At 49.5% G+C, this 15291-nt stretch overlaps 1 protein-coding gene and 1 long non-coding RNA gene across 2 annotated transcripts in view; one reads left to right on the forward strand and one right to left on the reverse strand.

The window, feature by feature from the left end:
• Positions 1-9: 9 nt before the first annotated feature.
• Positions 10-4852, forward strand: LOC125716977 (uncharacterized). Its single transcript, XR_007384446.1, has 4 exons — positions 10-2304; positions 2508-2770; positions 2840-3196; positions 3233-4852. It is a non-coding gene; the product is annotated as an uncharacterized LOC125716977 (long non-coding RNA).
• An 8935-nt stretch (positions 4853-13787) lies between these two features.
• LOC125727716 (transmembrane protein 132C-like) overlaps positions 13788-15291 on the reverse strand; it is a 173508-nt gene continuing 172004 nt past the window's right edge. The window contains 1 exon segment of the mRNA XM_049004630.1: positions 13788-15290. Coding sequence (XP_048860587.1) covers positions 15050-15290 — 241 coding nt within the window. The 3' untranslated portion in view covers positions 13788-15049.

Raw genomic sequence — 15291 nt, forward strand, 5'->3', positions numbered from 1 at the left:
TATGAATACCTCATTTTAGGATGGCTCCCCTAAATTTTACTCTTGGCTTTTAATGAATTACAGAATTTTAGATAATTCGTTTTACCATATTAATTCTTGGAGAACAGGCATCTTAAATATTATTGCACACTTGATGTATTTTTTAATGAGATTTTTTATATTTATATGTATTATTTAAGAATATGGGGCCTGGATTTTCTCATATTAATGTAGGTGGGTGTGACAGTGTGTAACGCTGGCGGTGGGTTAGACCACTCCTTTGGTAAATCTCATGGTTTGTTGTGTGTCCCTGGTCTCCTCTGATAAATTAAGCACTGCGACTGAAGGGTACCTTAGTTTGTACAACTAATACACTTAAGTATCTGCTTCCTTTCTCAGTTAACACAATCAAAACAGCCAAATACCACCTATCTTATGTAATTTAATCGTAGATGGTGGTTTACCATGGAATACCTGTAACTTTTTGTGTAAAGAAATGTTTTGTGTATATATACGATTTTATTTAAGGGGAATATGTTTTATTTCATGCTACTAGTGGCTTATACAGAGTGTGTGTTCAGGAAAGTGGATACCCTGACATCTAATGTCAGAACTAGCCTGACTGGTTTTTTTTTTTGTACAGTTTTTGCATATGTTCGATTTTGTGTACATCATCTCCGTTCTGTTTGAATTGAGCTGCTTTTAAGGACATCGGAGGACTTGGTTCTTGTTGCTGTTCCTCAGTGCAGCACCAACACGCAGCTTTGATCTGCTAGATGGCTTTTCCTTTTCTTCCGCTCCTGCCTGCATCTGCCTGGTGGTTTTTCATGCACCTGAGTTCAGGGCTTTAACAAATGAATGTGTCACCATAGTGATAATCAGCACTGTTTACAATGGAGACACCTGCACTTTGTAAAGGATTAATTATCTGTCTAAAAAGCCCGGTCTGGATAGAGCGTTTAAAATGCAAACATTAATAGCAGAATAAAAAAACTATAATTTCAAGGTTAAAAATTTTAATTATGAAAGCAGATAATGATCTAACATAAGTACATTAATGGTGGAATTTGTCGTTTAACATTATTCATTGTCAGTCATCATCAGCATCGTATGAGTCATTCTTGCTTGTCAGTAGGAATAGGGTCTATTGAGTTTGTGAACTCATTACATCTTCATTGTTTTGGCACTTTAGCCTGTGGTTTGTAGTATGACTCAAGGGAGAGTCCCATACTTTTATGCATCTTCTAATAAAGGTGTTAATGTTGTGATTGATCACAATATAGACTTTCTAGTGGGGCGTTTGAATTTGAACAGTGACTGTGTGGAGAGTGTGCTCAGATTTACTTGCATCCCCAAGATCAGAAGCTCATCTTCTGTTTGCACATTAGTCCAGAAGCTTAGCACTCCGCAAGTGAGAGGGGTCATGGCACCTGCACGGTGCTTGACATTAAATACAGAGCACGGCTGTGTTTGCCAGTAAGCATTTATTTTTCCCTAAGCAGGTGTGGCTCTATTAATCTATGCTGAATTGGCATGTACTCATGAAGCTGAAAAGCCCCATTTATATGCAGACGTCAGTTGGGGCAGACTCTTCAGTTACTGTGATTCTCATGTAACCACTGAAGCCTGCGTGTCTTCCACGGTTTACAGAAGCTCAGGGCCTTGTTACAGGAGCCCCGTGTGGGAGTTCTGATCATGCCTGTGAGCAGTGGGACGCGTCTGGCTCTTAACCGTCAAATAGGGTGATCTCCAGCTGAAGCCTTCCTAAGATTTCTCAAGTGCGTCTTTCACAGCATCCACATTTACATCCTTGTGACAGCCATGGCCATAAACGCTCCATGTCTGTAATTTGCAGTGGCATTAATGTTTTTGCGATGCTTCTGAGATAACTGCTGAAGTGATTGACATTTGTATTGTATCCTTTTCTATTAAAATGCAATCCGTGCCTTTAATATCTGGAATGTTTTGTATTCCTTGGATTTTAACCTTTAATTTTACAGTTTTTTCAGTCCCGATTGTAGATCTTTAACCATGCTGTTTATGATGATTTTTGGTTAGCATTTGTTTGTGTGGATGTGGGGGGGGGGGATTAAAGTCAGAGTGACACTTGCCCTAAGTTGGTGTTACAACTATAACAAGCCTAGTAAACATCTAACAGGCCCTCAGCCTAGAAAATGGCACTACAGTCTGGAAATGTAGCTGGCAAATGGTCCCAACAGGCCAGGGATGTAGTTGGCAAATGGTTCCAACAGGCCAGGGATGTAGTTGGCAAACGGGTCCAACAGGCCAGGGATGTAGCTGGCAAATGGTCCTGCCAGGCCAGAGGTGTAGCTGGCAAACGGTCCTGCCAAGCCAGAGGTGGTAGCTGGCAAACGGTCCCTGCCAGGCCAGAGGGTGTAGCTGGCAAACGTTCCTGCCAAGGCCGGAGGTGTAGCTGGCAAACGTTCCTGCCAGGCCGGAGGTGTAGCCTGGCAAACGTTCCTGCCAGGACGGTGGTGTAGCTGGCAAACGGTCCTGCCAAGCCAGAGGTGTAGCTGGCAAACGGTCCTGCCAAGCCAGAGGTGTAGCTGGCAAACGGTCCTGCCAGGCCAGAGGTGTAGCTGGCAAACGTTCCTGCCAGGCCGGAGATGTAGCTGGAAAACGGTCCTGCCAGACCGGAGGTGTAGTTGGCAAGCGGTCCTTCCAGACCGGAGGTGTAGCTGACAACCGGTCCTTCAGACCGGAGGTGTAGCTGGCAAACGGTCCTGCCAGGCCGGAGGTGTAGCTGGCAAACGGTCCTGCCAGGCCGCAGGTGTAGCTGGGCAAACGGTCCTACAAGGCCGCAGGTGTAGCTGGCAAACGGTCCCTGCCAGGGCCGCAGGTGTAGCTGGCAAACGGTCCTTCAGACCGGAGGTGTAGCTGGAAAACGGTCCTGCCAGACCGGAGGTGTAGCTGGCAAGCGGTCCTTCCAGACCGGAGGTGTAGCTGGCAAGCGGTCCTGCCAGGGCGAGAGGTGTAGCTGGCAAACGGTCATACGGGCGAGAGGTGTAGCTGGCAAACGGTCATACGGGCCGGAGGCGTAGCTGGCAAGCGGTCATACGGGCCGGAGGTGTAGCTGGCAAGCGGTCATACGGGCGGACGAGTGTAGCTGGCAAGCGGTCATACGGGCCGGAGGTGTAGCTGGCAAGCGGTCATACGGGCCGGAGGTGTAGCTGGCAAGCGGTCATACGGGCCGGAGGTGTAGCTGGGCAAACTCGGTCCCTACGGGCCAGAGGTGTAGCTGGCAAATGGTCCTACAGGCCAGGTCCCAACATATAACATCATGGATGAGCATTTTAGATGAAAGAACTTGACCTGTGAGTTGAATCCCCTGTCCATTACTCTAAATTGCATCTTCGGGGAAAAAAGTGATTCACACACTTCTTAAACCTGCGAGCCCCCCACCCCCCCATACTGAGAGAGCCTGCAAAACCGATTCCAGCTTGACCTTGATCTCCTGGCGTCCTGCTTCAGATGGCAGCAGTTCATCCATGAACAAGGTCGCTGTGGGGGGGCCTTGTGTCGATTAGGCCCCGCAGGGTAGCTGGCAGCCCCGCAACAGGGCACTCGCCTGTCCGAACCGCGCTCCAAGCGTCTGGGCTGACAGCCTGCGGCATGACAGCGAGTCTCTCACATTATTGCCGATTTTCAGGCTGACTGGGAGTGCTTATAAATGGGGGGGCGGCGGGAAGCGACCCAGAGCCTCTGCCTTGAACTTGGTGAAGCTTCCGGAAGAGCTTTGCCTGATGGGGGAGCCTTAAGCAGGACTGCCGAAAAAAGGTAACATTAACTCACTTCTATGAAAATCTTTTAAAAAAAAAAAAAATAACAGGGCACTTGTAACCTAAGTAATAGTTACCATGGTACCTTTTAGCTATTCGCAAACCATATATTCTTTAAAGGTTACAAAGCTAATTTATCCTCATATGTAATCAGAAGAATAAGAATCAGGATGGTGTCCTGGTGGACTGTCTTCAGGGGGGCAGTACATAGTACCAGTTTTGGAGTTTTTGGAGCTTAATTATTAAGAGATATAAATGTAGACCATTAATGCCTATATGTTCCTTCTGTCTTCCCCAGGCTAGTGGGTGGAGTTTGCATGATCTCCCTGTGCCTGGTATATTTCCTCCACAACTCTGTTTTCCCCCTGCTGTCCAAAACACTCTTAGGTTAGAATGCCGTCTCTAAATTGTCCATAGAGTATGATTGTGTGTGAGAGTGTGTTCCTGTGGCCTGTGGTGGACTGACATCCTGAATGTACCTGGGATAGACTCTGGGCCTTAACCAAGATATTTGGTTTGATGATGGGAGATGTATACATATTACTTTGTATGAAACTTCCTCTGTATGCTTATTATTTTCTGTCTCTCTTTTGTTGTTAGGTGGAAGTCTTGAAAAGGGCCAGAACTAACTGGTACACAGTGCCGGCACCTCATAGTTTTTCTCTTCAGGGTACCATGAATGTTTCATGCTTACCGGCACCTCTAATAATCTGCCGGTACTGAATAACGAGGGGGGGGCGATAGACACCTGCTTTTCTCACTTCAGGCACTGCTAGACGCTCCCTGTACTTGGGACCCCTGCAACATGATGCTGTATTCATGCTAATTAAAAGAAAAGAAAAGAGAGAGAGAAAGAAAGAAAGTAGAACTAAGAAAGGACCACAGACACACATGGAAGAATAATTGAAAAGTCAAACGTTGCTAATTACCAGGCAGAGGCCGGCTTATCCCTTGTCCTGCCGGCTGATGTTAATTTAGATAAGCCTCGCTACTGTCTGCTTAGTCACCCCCTCGGCCGTTTTGTCAGCGCCGTCCTGCCGACTTGCCGATGTTACATGCCAATCGATTTGCGAGCGGGGGTTTGTTTTCGCGTCGGGTGTGAGTGGCAGGGGTCTCGATTAGTTTGTTTATCTCTGATAGAGAGGAGGTTAGAGTGTGAGAGTGTGCTGCCTGTCCTTTCTTCTCCTCCCCTTCCACTTTTCCTACACCCACACACACACACAAACGCTTACGCGCGCCCATGCATGCACGGTCACCATAGCTCAGGGGTGAGGAGGGGCCTCCACTACGAACTTTCCGCTGTGTGTTAATGGCAGAATGAGCCCTGGAGGAATTTACACCCCCATGACCCTGCGTGGCCTGTCACTCCTAATCGCCCACCTGCTTTAATGCAACACCAAGTTACTTTTTCTGCTGTAATTAGAGCCACATCAGTGCCATACCGGGCAGCCGTGCTGACGACTCCCTGTGGGCACTCACTCCCTGTGCATTCTGGGGGCAAAAAAATCCTCCTGCCGTACTCCGTCATTCTCTGACATTAGTTTCATGTATGGTACTCATACATAAAATACTTAAGAAATCCAGACGGATCACACGATAGGAGCACTGGGGTCACGTAGAAGCCATGAACCGTTAACCCCTGGAGGTCACAGATTTGAATCCCTGGGAGGGACCCTAGTGTTGAAAACGAGGTAAACTGAAGCAATTCTTTTGAAATCTGAATTGCTCCAGTTTATCCAGTCAAAAGTGCTAAAGCAAAGTAATTGTGAATAACTAAATATAAGCTGGTGATTCAGATTGCAAAGCTAAGGGAGGCCGCTATCTGCAGGTAAGGTGAATGTGAAACCAGTGGTATAGCATCAAGGACTATGAGCATGTCAGTCCACACCTTGAGGTGGTAGCTCTGTCCTCCCCCCCAAAATAACCGATCCTTCCTACATGGACGATTCCGCCCTGGATGCCTGGGATGTTCGTTATGTGTGATTAAAGAGACAGGTGCCTTAAAGGAACAAAATGTATCACGGTACTCCAGATGGTCATTGTTTTGCAGTTCTCGGGGGCGGGGGAATTCAGAACATCACAGCCTGGTGATACTCTTACCCCACCTCCGAAGCCCCAGCATTGATTATGTCTGTTCACAGCGCTCAGGTGTGATGAGAGGATCGGGCAAAAAGCATGAGTCATCTGGGCAGCAAGGTCACATGGTTCCTGTGCCACCACTCCCCGCTGCATCGGTGGGGAAGGTCCTCCGGGGGGCAGCCAGCCATGTCTATTTCTTAAATTCTTCGCACGTTTTTGTACACCACCATCTGCTGGAGGTCTCAGACGACACCTTGTCAGCACCCTGAGAGCAGCGCTGCTGAAATGAGCTCCGGTGCGTTATACGCTAGCAAAGAAAGGGTAGCGTTTCAATGCACTTTATTACGAATTAAAAAATGTGCGTCCCATGTGTGATGCCCTTTTCGCCAAACTGGCTCCTTCGGAGGGTCAAAAAAGCCCAGTCGATTAGTGTAGATTTCAGCGGGGATTCCAAGAACTACATTATGAATCACGGGGGGAGGGAATGTGTTGACAATTACTCGTCTCACAACGTGACACGCAACAGCATGAAAAGCAGCATCAGTGTTAACATGAGTTAATTCACAAAGGGCAACTTAATTATAGTAGCTTAATAACCATTCCCTTGGTGGCAGCGCTACTAATATAATTTTTAATGAACAAAACTATGCAGAGAAAATAATATTTTAATATTCTTTGAATGAAAGGCCAGCAGATCGCAGACATGCAGCATGTTTGAGTTCAGACTGACCAGATGATTGGAAGTAATGCGTTTTACTCCATTGTTCTGGTTCTAACAAGTTTCATCAGAAGCTGTTTCTGCATGAGGACAGATCACAGGACACCTACGGATGGTGCTCTCTGTGTTTCCAGGTAAGAACGGAGGTTGTGAGTCTGGCTGTCAGACTCTCAGTTCTGTGTTAATTACAGCTGGGACCCATCAATCAAGGCCTCTTCCAGTGGCTGACAGTTAAGTTCCTTCCAGGCCAGTAACCCCCTCCATATCCTTCACAGTTCATCGGCTCCTCATACAGCTCATAGTCCTCCTTCCAGAGTCCGTCTCCCCCCCCCCCCCCACAACACCCAATCTCTATCCAATGGCATCACTCCCTCTCCGACTCGAAATAAGCAATGTAGCCAGCATCACATGATCATGGAGGAAGAAAACGAACAAACAAAAAGCTAAAGATCATTTATCAGGATGGACAATGGCATAAACTCAGGAAGAAGGGAAGAAACGAAAGTCAGGCTGGGGCGGGCAGTACAAGGCAGAGAGACTTTTATTTAATCTGCTGTTTTCATTAAACATAAAGCTAGGGATCAATAGGATAACAGTGGGGGCACCAGCAACCATGTAGACAAGCAGTTTGGGCTGATTAATAAGGAAACGGCCAGGCTGCTGCGCTTAGCTAGGCTGGCAGAGGAAATCATTCCCTAGTGCTCAGCTCAGAGGACATGGCCACTTCGGGCCGCCCCACGTCACATCCTCCCCATTCCAGCTTCAAGCTGGACCTTACTCCGGGAAACTCCGAGTTTATATCCCGAATCCCTGAAGCCCTCCAGGGGGCCAAAAAACTCCCAGTGAGCCAAGCAGAGAGACCACCAAAATATTATACTTTAGTGATTTAGTGGAACTTTTAAGTTACGGGTGAAAAAAGGCCCTTTCTGCTTTACACTGACTAAACATGACTTCACTTTTATGGCTTTATCCTACAGTTCCACACATACCTTAGGCGATTCAGCTATTGTTCTTCCACAACAAAAAGGCCTTTATCCCTCCTTTGGTACCTCCAATCATGAATAGGAAATATCATTTTCGAAAGAGGAAATGAAAATATCAGCAGCGCTATCTTCAAAAAAACCCCCTTTGTCTGCATGTGATCTGCCAGCTAATGAGCCCATAATTGGCATTTTACTTGTAAAAGCTGGCAATATATTTTTTCGACAGGTTACAGAGGAAATGTCACATTAACATTAATGTTGTAAAATCATTATTTAATTATTAAATTAATCTGGCCTTTTCACTCAGCTTACTGTGTGTGTCATCCCTTCCCAGTGGCTTGCGGGGCGCTTGCGAGCAGAAGGTGCGAGTCGAGATCCAATCTCTCGCCGCAGTCTGTTCGCATCCCATTCGTCCTGAGGATAATGTGCCCCATCATCTTTAGGAAATGACACAATATTATGCACTAAGAGCCATTTTCATTCTGCTCTGCTGTCATTTAGTGACAAACGCTTTAATGTAATTACTGCTTTAGCCTTCTGCTTCCCCTAAGATTTAGTTGTTCCATCTTTCTGATATATAGTTTGATGCCCCGAATTTGCAAGCTATGGTTTAAGGTCCAGGTACCATCTCTTTGCCCCAAGATGGTGCTCAGTGGTGGTTGAGGATTGGTGCCTCTGGTAGTTGGATGAGATGTTTGCCTCTTAACGAGTGGCCCTTCACTGACAATCACATAATATGACAAAGCAGATATCTACAGAGGACAAAAATGACTGCCGCCAGTCAAACACTATAGCAATGCACGTTTGCCATTAAAGTGGAGCTCAAGAATCACATGACGTAAAGGGGATGTCACAGCTGGAGCTTATGAATTCCGACATAGAAGGTCTAGAGAAACCTCATCTCACTCATGTTTCTATGGAAATTACTTGGAGGGGGTCACAGCATCCACTAGGTTCACTATGATTTGCTTATTTCTTTGGACAAGTGTTTTGCTGTTTTTTCTCCTTCATTGAAGTAACCTTTTGTCTTGAAATTCCTTGTTTTGCTTTTTGTATTTAATTATTCAATGTAAACATGAATACTCTACTACTTCCTCAAAGCAATATCCTGCTATTTGTGAATTAATATTATAAACTGTATACTTTTATCTCCAGTATCTGTCGGGATCGCCAGTTGGCGAACAGGTGGGAAGCAGGGAAGGACGAGGCAGGCAGGCGAGGATGCTGGATACGAGGGTTTATTAAGACGAACAGGGCAGACGGCGACGAACATCAATGACAGATCAGGGCAACAGAGGAAGACGTGGACTGATATACACAAGACTAGCCGAAATAACAGGACACAGGTGATCACAATCGGGAATTCACATGAGGTAATTGAGGGGGCATGGCACACATGAGGATCAGACGAGCGGATCATGACAGAACACACCCCCCCCCCCCCAAGGTGCGCACTCCGGGCACGCCTCAGGGGAGGCGAAGGACGAGTCAGAACTGGGGAAACAGGACCTAAAAGACAAAAGCAAGACCATCAACGGGGAACAGGAAATAGAACGGAAACACAAAACAGCAACCAAGACAACACCTGACAGAGGACAGGGAACGCCGACAGACAGACCAGAAAAGGAGGTGACACAGAGGGAACAGAGAACGGAGGAACAAAAGGACCAGGAGTGAACAGAGGAAGCACAGGGAGATGAGGAGCAGAGACAGGAAGGACAGAGGGCCGAGGAGCAAACACAGGAGGGACAGAGGGACAAGGAGGAAACAGAGGAGGCCAGAAGGAAAAGGCCAGGGTGACAAAGGGGAGCCCGAGGGAGCCGCAGCGGGCGACGGACGGCAGCTTGAAGGGCCACAGGCGACCGGGAGGCCTGAGCCGGAGGGGACCACACAGGGGACGAGGAGGCAGATGAAGGGAGCGCCGAAGGAGGCGAGGAAGAAGATGGAGGGGGCAGTGGGAGAGGCGAAGAGGAAGGCGGAGGGGACCACGGCACAGGTGAGAAGGAGGGGGAAGCCACAGCAGGTGACGGCGCAGCCAAAGCCGAGCCGCAGTGGGGGGACCCGCAGGCCACCTAGGAGTCGAGGCAGGGGAACCCGGAGGCAGCCGACGAGGCATCAGAGGAGGGACCGTCAGCAAACGACGAGCCCCCAGAATGAGACCCGTAGGCGACAGCCAGACCGGAGCCAGAGGACCAGCAGGCAGCCACCGAGCCACAGCCGGGGAGAGCGAGAGCGAACCGGGGGGCAGGGCGGGCCTGACCCCTGCGGAGGTGTCCCCTGCCCTTTTGGGACACTGAAAGTTGGGTTCAGGCCGGGATGAGGGCAGAGGAGTCATGAGGGAGGTCCCTGAGGGGTCCCACTCGAGCTCCTCCAAGAAGGAAAGAGTGGTGGTCAGACTGTCTGGAATCTACTCGGGGACTGGGACCAGTGCTGGGGGGACTGAAGCAGGGTCAGGGCCCGGGACTGGCAGAGCCTAAGGGATGGGCGGAGCAAGGACGGGCGGAGGCAGCGCCTCAGGCGGTGCAGCAGGCAGAGGTGGCGCCTCGGGCAGTGCAGCAGGCGGAGGCGTAGCAGGAGGCGAGGCTGTAGCAGGCTAGAACGCGGGTGGTGCTGTAGCAGGGACCGCAGCCGTAGCTGGGACCATTGGCGTGGGCGGAGCTGCAGGTGGAAGTGGTGCCGGGACCTCGGGCGGTGCAGCAGGTGGTGCCATAGCAGGCGTCGGCGGGAAAAGCACGTCATGCGCCTCAGGTGTGGGAATCGTGGGGAGCGTTGCAAGGACCACAGGACTGGGAACCTCGGGGAGCACTGTCGAGGGGGTCCGCTTTGTCCTCAACAGAAGCAGTTACTTTAAGGACATGGCGATCTTGTCCAACTCGTGCGGAGATGAAATTGGGGTGAATGCTGCGAAGGCAACCTGGAGCTACGTGCACAGTTGGGCAGCTTCTGGGGCCTTGCACGCCGTTGGGTCCTCCATCACCCTCCAGAAGAGACCCTGGACGCTGAAATACGTCCCAGCTAGGGACGACGCGGCAGGCACCTGTGGAAGCTGGTCCGGAACCTCAGGAACCGGCTGCACAGGAACTGACAGGACTAGAACAGGCTGGTCAAGAACAGGCAGGGCTGGAACAGGCTGGTCAGGAATATAAGGTGAGTTAGGGACAGTAGAAGTACTAGTGCAAACCCCACGTGGCCGGGAGCCGGGGTGAGTGTCTCCCCAGCCAGTGCTACCCCTTTAAGGATCCGTGGGGCCCGCGGGATCATGTCCCAAACTGACCTGGCCCCTTTAAGGGCCAGGTGTGTTACCGGGAAGGGGCAGGTCGTGGGTGTGGGCTGGAAAGCAGCTGCGAGGCGAGAGTCAGGCTGTTGCTGTGCAGAAGTGGTGGTTGTGCAGGGGGAAAACACCGGCGGATCCAGGATAGGAAGAGGTTCCTTCCAGTATCCCTTGGGGAGTGAAGCGCTGGAGAGGGAGATGGCTCCTAAGGAGATCGCCGGTTCCGCTGTCGATCTCTTGTTCCATCTGCCGCTTCTCTGCATTTTTTTTCCTTCTTCTTGTGAAGGTGAGGGCAGCGCAGGGATTTCGGAGGCCAAATCCAGAGCTACCAGCGGGGTCCGTACCTCCCTCAGTCTCCATCGCAGCTGCTGATGATTATCACGCACCTTCTTCGCGAGGTACGCGTCCTCTTTTAGGGGACGTCCCGGCTCTCGATCGAGAGATCCCATGCCAGGGGATCTTTCCGGACGTCGGGTTGGGCAATCCAGTGAAGCACCGCGTCAATGAGACCGAGGTAACACTCCTCGGTCACGGGGGGTGCTTTGTTCGGGAGATCTGTCATTTTGTCGGGATCGCCGGTCGGCGAACAGGTGGGAAGCAGGGAAGGACGAGGCAGGCAGGTGAGGATGCTGGATACGAGGCTTTATTAAGACGAACAGGGCAGATGGCGACGAACATCAATGACAGATCGGGGCAACAGAGGAAGACGTGGACTGATATACAAAAGACTAGCCGAAATAACAGGACACAGGTGATAACAATCAGGAATTCACGAGGTAAATGAGGGGGGCGTGGCACACATGAGGATCGGACGAGTGGATCATAACAGAATCATATCAGTTGTGCTAGAAAAGCTATTTACACCAGGTGTCTTGAATAGAAAGGCAATACAATAGTAAAGCAAAATTAAGGAATGTGTAAGGAGTTTGGCCAGCTCCCTCGATGCTACTACAGGTGGCTACCCTTCACAGACAACTTACTCTACAAAAAAAGAGCAAGTTGAGGGAGACATAAAGACAATTTCCCCACAGGGATCAATAAAGTATCGCTTATTATTATTAAGACTATGATTTGCCCGTACTTTGACTGTGTCAGTGCACTGTCCAGTTAATCTCAAGCTGTCTGATCGATATATACTTCGAATCCTAGCAAGCCTTCCTTGGAGCTCTATACCCATGGACCTCTGCGGAGCACAGATCCATGAATCACAGCCCAGGCCAGATCAGTCATAGGGATATGTCTGACACATCACTAGTGAACAGAAAGAATTGCCAACTTCCGGTTCTCGAGGTAATAGCACGTTTGCCGTTGGCTTCATAAGATGACACTAGTGAGCCCAGGATCATCGTTGTGAAGAGCGTTATTACCTCTGAGTGCTTCGCTGTGTCAACAGGACCCACCCTGTACTACCCGCCGCGTTGACAGTGACACTTTGCCAGGTCAAGTTTGACAAGGAGAGTCCTTGAGATGGGTGCTGTGCCTCCAAACAGCCTCAGGGAACATCCAGCCGTACAGCTGCATCAAATGACAAACATTTCGAAAGTGCCTCTGAAGCCTTTGCACCCTCCTGAGATCCCATCAGCATGGGTGGACCAGGGGCTGGTGGGGTTCAGGCTGTTCTCAGAGCCCTGATCCAACACTGGTATTCAGTCAATGATCCAGTCTGCTAACAAATCAATATCCACAAATCGGTACGGTCACAGTCAGCGGCGGGGGGGGGGGGGGGGGGGGGGGTGTAAACGTCTGCTGTAAACGTGGCAAACGTCCTGTAAATTGCCAACCTGAGGGTGTCACTGAGCTCCAAAATGATGCCCCAGAGAAAGCAAAGCTGAGCAGAGGTCCAAGACAGAGCAATATTACATACAGAGAGAACAAAGTTGTGGACAGGGGGCCCTGGAGAGACCAAAGTCATGTACTGGGGTCCTGGAGAGACCAAAGTCAGATATAAGGGCCCCTGACAGAACAAAACCGCACACAAAGAGAACAAAGTCATGTGCAGAGGCCCCAGAGAGAGTAACGCCACGGAAAAGGGCCCCTGACAGAGCCAAGTTACAGAGAAAGACAATAAAGTTTAGGGCAGGAGGCGCCAGGGAGAGCAAAGTCTGATTACAGTGGCCCCAGAGAGGGCAAAGTCACATACAGGGCCCCCAGAAAGAGCACAGCTGCACACAGGGGCCCTGACAGAGCAAAACTACATATATAGAGAACAAAGTTGTTGACGGAGGGCCCCAAAGAGACCAAAGTCAAGTACAGTGGGTCCCAGAGAGAGCAAAGTCACATACAGGGGCCCCAGAGAGAGCAGAGTCACGTATAGGGGCCCCACAGAGAGCAGAGTCACGTATAGGGGCCCCAGAGAGAGCAAAATCACGTATAGGGGGCCCCAGAGAGAGCAAAGTCACGTATAGGGGGCCCCAGAGAGAGCAGAGTCACGTATAGGGGCCCCAGAGAGAGCAAAATCACGTATAGGGGGCCCCAGAGAGAGCAAAGTCACGTACAGGGGGCCCCAGAGAGAGCAAAGTCACGTACAGGGGCCCCAGAGAGAGCAGAGTCACGTATAGGGGCCCCAGAGAGAGCAAAATCACGTATAGGGGGCCCCAGAGAGAGCAAAGTCACGTACAGGGGGCCCCAGAGAGAGCAAAGTCACGTACAGGGGCCCCAGAGAGAGCAAAGTCACGTACAGGGGGCCCCAGAGAGCAAAGTCACGTACAGGGGGCCCCAGAGAGAGCAAAGTCACATGTAGGGGCCCCAGAGAGTGCAAAGTCGCACACAGCGGGCCCCAGAGAGTGCAAAGTCACACACAGCGGGCCCCAGAGAGAGCAAAGTTGAGTACAGGGGCCCGAGAGAGACCAGGGAGCAAATCTTCATTAAATGGCACTGAAGCACTGTGTGAACATTAACTGCACACCAAGTTAATAACCTCGAAACGCTGGACTCATAATGAAAATAGTAATGTTTAATGAACACTGTCAGAGTCTGAGCCAGTACACCATTTTCTCTCTGTCTTCCCCTGAACAGGTTAAATTTTGAAAATTGTATCACATTGTGGAATTTACTATATATGTATCCAGCCATCTTTCATAAAAGCTTCTCTGGAACCAGGGCACAGAGGGCCTGGAGCACGGAGGAAGCACGGGGCACGAGGCTGGGGAGGAAGGGTACATATACACACTCACACACTGAGGGTCATTTAGACTCTCCAGTCCACCTAAGTGCATGTCTGTGGGCTGCGGGGGGAACCTGCACAAACTCCACATAAGGAGCTGGAACTCACACAAATACCGCATTTATACTGCATAGACCCATTGTCTTTATGATAGTCAAATACAGGTGGCATCTTAATTGAAAATAATGGGTACCACAAGAAGCCAAGGATGTCAAGACGGGGCTGAATTAACGCCTCCTGTTGACATATTTCCTTTAAATGTTGCATATGAAAATACAATTTACAGCACATCAATGCAGTGTCATTTTGTATTCTGTCCCTGCACCCCAATCCCCCCCACCCCCCATCTGCGATCTTGAGACACTGCTGGATACTATTTACAGAGCTGTGGGCTGGATTGTTTCTCCAGTTATAATGAGACCTGTGACTTCTGCTTTTCTCTTCAGCAGCATGCAAGAAGAACAGCTTTTATGGGAGAAAAACAGCTTTGAAAAAGCAGATAACCAGAGGGGTAAAAAACAGAATATAAATATGAAAAAAAAAATCTGAATGCTACAAAACGTGGAAACATTCCCAAACCATTCTATGTGCATTTTATTTACAACTCAAATATTCATCAATATTACATTCTTAATTCTACAAGGTCTGCTGCACATTGTTAGACAGTACATACTGAAATGTTGGAATAGGGACACAAAAAAGAATATTAATAAAATCAAAATGTCATTAAAAAACATACTCAAACATTAAAAGAAAAAAAGTACTATTGGAACAGAAAAATAGACATCCTTACTCCTGTTTGTCATTTCCCTTCTGGTAACTGTATGTTCCTTAATAACAGTTTTAGTCCTCTGTGGGATTCAGTGGGATATTTTCCTTTTCTTTTAAATTATGATGAATGGCCTTTTTGTAGTTCCCATGACAACAAGTCACAATGAAGATTCCGTCCCGTTGTCATGACAAGGCGCCGCCTGTACGAGGTCCAGCAGGACCGTGTTGCTGTTCTCTCGGAAAGGCATAAGGGTGAGTGTTCCGCCAGTCTGCCAGCAGGGGGCGTTACGCGGCATCCTTCAGGGCGTTGCCGTTTAGTCTCTCCATGTAATCCCGCAGCTCCTTGGAATCCGCGAGCTCGATGTCCTGGCAGACCCACTTGATGTCGTCGCTGTGACCAGCGACGACGGGGCTAAGGGATGGGCAGCCGTTGTCCAGCGGGATGGTGGTGAATGTGGTGAACTTGACGCGCTTGCGCCTGCTGGTGGGCGAGTCGCCCTTGTGGGCCACGCCGCCGGGACCCCCCC

Source organism: Brienomyrus brachyistius, chromosome 2, assembly GCF_023856365.1.
Source record: "Brienomyrus brachyistius isolate T26 chromosome 2, BBRACH_0.4, whole genome shotgun sequence".
NCBI lineage: Eukaryota > Metazoa > Chordata > Actinopteri > Osteoglossiformes > Mormyridae > Brienomyrus > Brienomyrus brachyistius.